Source organism: Gadus macrocephalus, chromosome 7 (genome assembly GCF_031168955.1).
Source record: "Gadus macrocephalus chromosome 7, ASM3116895v1".
Taxonomy (NCBI): domain Eukaryota; kingdom Metazoa; phylum Chordata; class Actinopteri; order Gadiformes; family Gadidae; genus Gadus; species Gadus macrocephalus.
This window is the reverse complement of record NC_082388.1, coordinates 24,966,086-24,973,585: the sequence shown is the minus strand read 5'-3', so window position 1 is coordinate 24,973,585 and position 7,500 is coordinate 24,966,086. Positions and strand designations below refer to the sequence as shown.

At 47.0% G+C, this 7,500-nt stretch overlaps 1 protein-coding gene and 1 long non-coding RNA gene across 2 annotated transcripts in view; one reads left to right on the top strand and one right to left on the bottom strand.

The window, feature by feature from the left end:
* The window catches only part of LOC132462003 (arf-GAP with Rho-GAP domain, ANK repeat and PH domain-containing protein 1), a 13,897-nt gene that overhangs the window by 3,017 nt on the left and 3,380 nt on the right, over positions 1 to 7,500 (top strand). Inside the window, exons 5-16 of the mRNA XM_060057550.1 lie at positions 146 to 252; positions 368 to 567; positions 1,146 to 1,231; positions 2,295 to 2,477; positions 2,976 to 3,044; positions 3,136 to 3,238; positions 3,355 to 3,402; positions 4,967 to 5,090; positions 5,421 to 5,514; positions 6,029 to 6,227; positions 6,692 to 6,737; positions 7,055 to 7,251. Coding sequence (XP_059913533.1) covers positions 146 to 252; positions 368 to 567; positions 1,146 to 1,231; positions 2,295 to 2,477; positions 2,976 to 3,044; positions 3,136 to 3,238; positions 3,355 to 3,402; positions 4,967 to 5,090; positions 5,421 to 5,514; positions 6,029 to 6,227; positions 6,692 to 6,737; positions 7,055 to 7,251 — 1,456 coding nt within the window. The remainder of the gene's footprint in view (positions 1 to 145; positions 253 to 367; positions 568 to 1,145; positions 1,232 to 2,294; positions 2,478 to 2,975; positions 3,045 to 3,135; positions 3,239 to 3,354; positions 3,403 to 4,966; positions 5,091 to 5,420; positions 5,515 to 6,028; positions 6,228 to 6,691; positions 6,738 to 7,054; positions 7,252 to 7,500) is intronic.
* Positions 7,489 to 7,500, bottom strand: part of LOC132462027 (uncharacterized) — a 634-nt gene continuing 622 nt past the window's right edge. Inside the window, exon 2 of the long non-coding RNA XR_009526709.1 lies at positions 7,489 to 7,500. This exon is cut by the window's right edge and continues 520 nt beyond it. This is a non-coding gene — a long non-coding RNA (uncharacterized LOC132462027).

Sequence of the window (7,500 nt, the reverse complement as noted above, 5' to 3'; positions counted from 1 at the left end):
CCACCTGGTTGTGTGTGCGTTGTAGAGCTAACACCTGGTTGTGTGTGTGTTGTAGGGCTAACACCTGGTTGTGTGTGTGTTGTAGGGCTAACAGCTGGTTGTGTGTGTGTTGTAGGGCTAACATCTGGTTGTGTGTGTGTTGTAGGACTACCAGGTAGGCCTGGCGTGGTTCTCAGTTCCGCTCAACGTGGCCAACGTCAAACCTGCCGGCAAACGGAGTTTCAGCCTGATTACGCCCTACAAAACATTCAGGTAGCTACCTGTCCTTCTGCTTGTACCTGTCTGTCTATCTGCCCGTCTATCTGCCCCCAAGCTCACTCCCAACTCATCCAAAGATCTCCCCATACCCCTCTACATTCTCCTTCAGTTTTGCTGTTGACTCGACAGCAGACCTGTCTATCTGGCAGAACTGTCTGTCTGCGTCAATCCGCAGCGCCATGAGCTGCAGCCAGGTGGCGCAGCGGTTGTGGGAGAACCCGGTCAACAAGGTGTGTGGGGACTGTGGCGACGCCAACCCTGAGTGGGCCTCCGTCAACCTGCTGCTGCTGCTGTGTGAAGCCTGCGCCGGTACGAGCTAGGTGGTACAAGTCAGCCTAAGGGGTTAGCTTCACAAGTCAGCCTTAGGGGTTAGCTTCACAAGTTTGCATTAGGGGTTAGCCTCACAAGTTAGCATTAGGGGTTAGCTTCACAAGTCAGCATTTGGGGTTAGCCTCACACGGTAGCATTAGGGGTTAGCCGCACAAGTTAGCATTAGGGGTTAGCCTCACAAGTTAGCATTAGGAGTTATCCCAATGAGTTAGCATCACAAGTTACCATTAGGTGTTAGTCTCATGAGATAGCATTAGGGGCTAGCCTCACAGATTAGCCCTAGGAGTTAACTTCAAAAGTTAGCATTGAGAGTTTGCTTAAAGAGTTAGCATTAGGAGTAAGCCTTAGGGTCTAGCATCTCAAGTTAGCCTCAAGAGCTAGCATTAGGAGTTAGCCTTAGAAGGTTGCTTTCATGTTAATTGTCTACACCTTTAATATGTGTTGCTATGTGTGTCTGCATTTGTAGTCCATGCTTCCTTTAAATTCTATCTTGTTTGGCAGCTCTGTTCTGATTGGTCCTCAGCTGTTACCTACATGTGTTTGACTCCTCCCCCCAGGCCAGCACAGAGCTCTGGGAACGTCTCTGTCTAAAGTACGAAGCTTGACGCTGGACAGCAAAGTATGGTCTGAACAATTGATACAGGTGTGTTAGTTAATGAGGTAATTAAACACTTACCATTGGTACAGGTGTGTTAGTTAATGAGTTATTCTAACACTAACCATTGACACAGTTGTGTGAGTTAATGAGGTAATTAAACACTAACCATTGATACAGGTGTGTTAGTTTATTAGTTAACTATAATGAACCATTGGTACAGGTGTGTGGTTAATGACTTCATTAAAAATTAACCATAGATACATACAGGTGTGTTAATTAATTAGATAATTAAACACTAACCATTGATACAGGTCTGTTAGTTAATGAGAAAATTAAGGCTACGTTTACACGATGACGGTCTGAACAGAAGACGCAAAAGTGGCGTTGCGTCTTCACTTTTTATTCCGCGTTTAGACAAGCGTTTTCGGGAGGAAATCTGCGTGCATACGGTGACGCAAAAGTGTGTGGAATTCGATTGGGTATGCATGCCAGGCGGTGCTGTGATAGACTATCACACAACACCGCCATGTCTGAGCGCATGCGTAGAATCTTCCTTCTCTTATCCGTGCCGCAAAAACCAAAAAGATCCTTCTCTGTTCAGTAATACTATCTGTAAATATCCTGTACGTTTCGTGGAAATACTCCTGTATGCTTGTTAGAGCTGCCAGAGCAGCTTGAAGGTCCGACGCATGGAAATAATCGGACATGTTTGTTTATTTCCTTGTACTGGCACATGTATGTGACGTAAACGCGTACGCGACGTGAGCAGATCTGAGCAGTGTTTTGCGTCTTGGCAGTTTAGACGGAAACGCTACGGCGGAGCGTTTTCAACTTTTCCACTCTGGAGGGTGGTTTCAGATTTATGCGTTTTCATGCCCCAAAAACGCCGTCCCCGTCTAAACGAAAGGCACTTCCGATAAAATATTTTGTCGTTTTCACCCGCAAGCGTCCTCGTGTAAACGGGGCCTAAAATCGAACCATTAAAAACGATGTGCTAGTTAATTAGTTAATTAAGGTTGAAGCACTAATACGGGTGTCTGTTGTTCTGGTACCTGGGAACTTGTTCAGTGGGTTAGTTCTGCACTAATTGCCATGTTGGCTCTGCCAGCTGTTTGTTTCCTATGGTAACCGGGTAGCCATGCAGACCTGGAGTCCCGCCGTTCCCGCGGACGAGCAGCTCCTACCTGCGGCCTCAGTTGAAGAAAGGTCAGAGTTCATCAGGAACAAGTACGCCAAGGGACGCTACAGGAAGCCCCACCCCCTGGCCTCCTCTCCTGCTCTCCTTCACCAGGTACACCTGACCCCAACTTGACCCCTTAACCCTGGCCCCTAACCTGACACCTTACCTAACCCATAACCCTTACCCCTGACCCTAACCTGACCGCTTACCCTAACCTGAACCCTAAACCTGACCCCTAACCTAACCCTCATCTGACCCCCTAACCCTTACCCCTGACCCTAACCTGACCCCTGAACCCTAACCCTTACACCTTACTCTAACCTGATCCCAAACCCCTTACCCTAACCTGAACACTGAGGCCACTAAATCAACTAATAAAGCGTGGTCTAGGTGGGAATTCTAGTGCCAGTGATGGCGAAATACCTCTCTCAATACTCAATTAACATATTCAAACTTGTGTGTGTGTGTGTGTGTGATTGTGTGTGTGTGTGTGTGTGTGTGTGTGTGTGTGTGTGTGTGTGTGTGGTAAATGTGTGTGTGTGTGTGTGTGTGTGTGTGTGTGTGTGTGTGTGTGTGTGTGTGTGTGTGTGTGTGTGTGTGTGTGTGTAGCGGTTGTGTGAGGTGGTGTGTGGAGAGGACATTGAGGAAACGATGTCTCTACTCTGTTCCGGTGCTAAGGTTAGAGTTCTATTACCCCCTATTCTGTTTTAATGTTCTATGCTCTTTTATATTCTTTTATCGCACTAACCACATGTTCCCCTGCATCTAGTTGACCTGTCAATCAGAACCCCAGAGCCAATCCCCGCTCACCCTGGCTGAGAGGGCGGGACAAACACTGCAAGTCATGCTGCTCCAACTCAATGAATACACAGGTATATTATATAGGCAGTGTAACTATCAAAGAGAGTAGGGCTATTCAATTAATTCATTAATATCAGTGTTTACACATTGTTGGTTGCTAATTTTAGCATGTGTTGTGTTTCTACAGACATTCCACCTTTCCTGCCCCTGTCAACCAATGACAGCTCCCTTCCAGGTAATCTTACCGGACACTTACCCTAACCCTATCATAACCCCATAACCCCTTACCCAGTCTGTAACCCCTTAACCCTCAACCCTAACACTATTGGTTATCTCTTAACCCTCTTACGGTACCATATCTGTAATCCCTTAACCACTTAGCCTAAACCCTACCCGTAACTAATATACTAACCAACATTAGATAAAGTAGTTCTAAAACTAATGTCAGTATTGACATTAGACCAGTACTAACATCAGAGTAGTACTAACCCTAGATAGAGCAGTACTAACCCTAGATAGAGCAGTACTAACCCTAGATAGAGCAGTACTAACCCTAGATAGAGCAGTACTAACCTTAGATAGAGCAGTACTAACCCTAGATAGAATAGTACTAACCCTAGATAGAGCAGTACTAACCCTAGATAGAGCAGTACTAACCCTAGATAGAGCAGTACTAACCCTAGATAGAGCAGTACTAACCCTAGATAGAGCAGTACTAACCCTAGATAGAGCAGTACTAACCCTAGATAGAGCAGTACTAACCCTAGATAGAGCAGTACTAACCTTAGATAGAGCAGTACTAACCAACCCTAGATAGAGCACTACTAACCATGGATAGAGCATTACTAACCATGGATAGAGCAGTACTAACCAACCCTAGATAGAGCACTACTAACCATGGATAGAGCAGTACTAACCAACCCTAGATAGAGCACTACTAACCATAGATAGAGCAGTACTAACCAACCCTAGATAGAGCACTACTAACCATAGATAGAGCAGTACTAACCAACCCTAGATAGAGCAGCCCTAACCCTAGATAGAGCAGTACCAACTACCTTAACCCTCGACCCTAGCGCCAGACGAAGCGGTCCCACATGAGGCCGTGGTGTGTTTCAGAGGAGGAGGCCCTCCATGGTAAACATGAGGCCGTTGTGTGTTTCAGGGGAGGAGGCCCTCCATGGTAAACATGAGGCCGTTGTGTGTTTCAGGGGAGGAGGAGGCCCTCCATGGTAAACATGAGGCCGCGGTGTGTTTCAGGGGAGGAGGAGGCCCTCCATGGTAAACAAGAGGCCGTGGTGTGTTTCAGGGGAGGAGGAGGCCCTCCATGGTAAACATGAGGCCGTGGTGTGTTTCAGGGGAGGAGGAGGCCCTCCATGGTAAACATGAGGCCGTGGTGTGTTTCAGGGGAGGAGGAGGCCCTCCATGGTAAACATGAGGCCGTGGTGTGTTTCAGGGGAGGAGGAGGAGGCCCTCCATGGTAAACATGAGGCCGCGGTGTGTTTCAGGGGAGGAGGAGGCCCTCCATGGTAAACATGAGGCCGTGGTGTGTTTCAGGGGAGGAGGCCCTCCATGGTAAACATGAGGCCGTGGTGTGTTTCAGGGGAGGAGGAGGCCCTCCATGGTAAACATGAGGCCGTGGTGTGTTTCAGGGGAGGAGGAGGAGGCCCTCCATGGTAAACATGAGGCCGCGGTGTGTTTCAGGGGAGGAGGAGGCCCTCCATGGTAAACATGAGGCCGTGGTGTGTTTCAGGGGAGGAGGCCCTCCATGGTAAACATGAGGCCGTGGTGTGTTTCAGGGGAGGAGGAGGCCCTCCATGGTAAACTGGAGGACGACCGGTTCCTGTTCTCGCTGGAGAACGACTCGGCAGCGTGTGACGTTCTGGACCTGAGGGAGGTCCGCAGTATCCTGCTACGATCCAGGTACCACTGGGGTACTACTGTGGTACTGCTGATAGTACTGGAGTACTGCTGATACAGCTACTGATAGTACTGTAGTACTGCTGGCAAAACTACTGGTAGTACCATAGTACTGCTGACACAACTACTGGTAGTACCATAGTACTGCTGATACAACCACTGATAGTACCGTAGTACTGCTGACACAACTACTGGTTGAAGATAGTACTGCTGACCCAGCCACTGATAGTACTGTAGTACTGCTGATACAGCTACTGCTGGTACCGTAGTACCACCAATATAGTGCTACTACTGAAGTACTGCTAATATCTGTGTATCTTGTGTGTTTTTCAGCCTGGAGTTCGAGATTGTGACCCTTTCTGATCGGCTCATTTGTGCTTCAGACAACCCGCTGGAACTGGATACACACCTGCTACACATCCTACAGGTACACACACACACACACACACACACACACACACACACACACACACACACACACACACACACACACACACAAACCTCCTACAGGTACACAGACGTCCTACACATGCCTCTTCTGCCTCTCTACTGACAAACTGTCTCTAATGTCACTACTGTCCTCTACTGTCTGTACAGTCTGTACTGTCTCTCTACTGTCTCTCTACTATCACTACCGTCCTCTACTGTCTGTACAGTCTGTACTGTCTCTCTACTGTCTCTCTACTGTCACTACTGTCCTCTACTGTCTGTACAGTCTGTACGGTCTCTACTGTCTCTCTACTGTCACTACTGTCCTCTACTGTCTGTACAGTCTGTACAGTCTCTACTGTCTCTCTACTGTCTCTCTGCCTCCACTGCAGTCCAGCCACATGTCCCGTGTGGTACCTTATGTGGTACCTTGGCGGTGGCTCTACCAACATGCGTACGGTCTGAGGAATCCCTGCGGACACTCCACGGTCGTTGTGTTTCCATGTGCGCAGGTCATCCTTCCCGTGGGCGTGTCTGAGGCGGAGCTGGGCGGGGTCCTAGCTGGGAGCAAGGTTTGTCTCCTGGATGGGGCCGGATGCACAGAAGGATGGGCCATTCTCAACGCTGCTGGAGTTTCCATTTACCCCAGTTTGGTCCAAGACGACCAACGTCTCTCAATCAGAATGCCACTGGACTCCAGGACAAACTATGGTAAACCACATAGTTAGCACTGTTAAACATGGTCAGGTTCATGCTGTTGAACATGATAATACTGCTAAACATGGTCATGATAATACTGTTAAACATATTTATACTGTTAAACATGTTCTTGTTCATACTGTTGAACATGTTAATAATGTTAAACATGATCATGTTGATACTGTTAAACACGCTAATACTGTTAGACATGATAATATTGTTATACATGTTAATACTGTTAATCATGTTCATGTTAATACTGTTGAACATGTTAGCATTGTTAAAAATGGTCATGATACAACTGTTACACATGTTAATAATGTTAAACATGGTAATGTTCATACTGTTAAACACGTAATGCCGTACATGGTCATTAAACATGGTCATGATAAAACTGATACACGTGTTAATGTTAATTCCTGTCCTCATATTCCTAATGGTTCTCCAAGTTGACAGAGCTGCTTTTTATTCCGTAGAACTCAATGCAGCTGAAAACAGCATCAACCTCCAGACAGGAAAAAGGTTGGTCCCTGAACGCAGACATGCTACAGACACGGTGCAGACACAGAGGTTGAGGTCCTAGAATGCAGAGGTATTGATTGATCAGGTCTTGATAAACACTCGTAGGAGAACCAGCCTAGGATAGTGGTTAAGAGTGTGAAGGTCTGAGAGTACCCAGAGGTATTGATCCATCATCTTTTAATAAATGTATTGATCCATAATACATTCTCTTCACTGTTAACTGATGCTAGTCATTATATTTTTTTGTATCCTTGATTGATAATAAACATGACATCATGATTATGATAACTTTGCTGTTGATCTTGGACCCGGTGTAGGAACGTTCATCTGAGATTTGAAGATGACTACAGCGGCGAGGCGTGGTTGGTCCATCTGAAAGATGTTCTGGCCAATCAGGAAACAGCGCCTCAACGACCTGTAGCCAATCAGAACAAGTCTCTGTACCACAAGTTGAAGCTTGGTGGAAAAGTTCCACTGGCTGTGGAGCGATGCATCTCCCACATCACCCAGCACGGTGACCTGTCTGTCTGCCTGCCTGTCTGTCCGCCTGCCTGTCTGTCTGCCAAACTGTCTGTACATCTTCATTTCTATCTGCCTGCATGTCTGTCCATTTATATTTCCGTCCGTCTGCATACTTACCTGCATATCTTTCTGTCTGTCTATCTGTCTGTCTGTCTGCCTGTCTTTCTTTATTTGAGTGTATCCGACTGTCTGTCTGTCTGTCTGTCTGTCTGTCTGTCTGTCTGTCTGTCTGTCTGTCTGT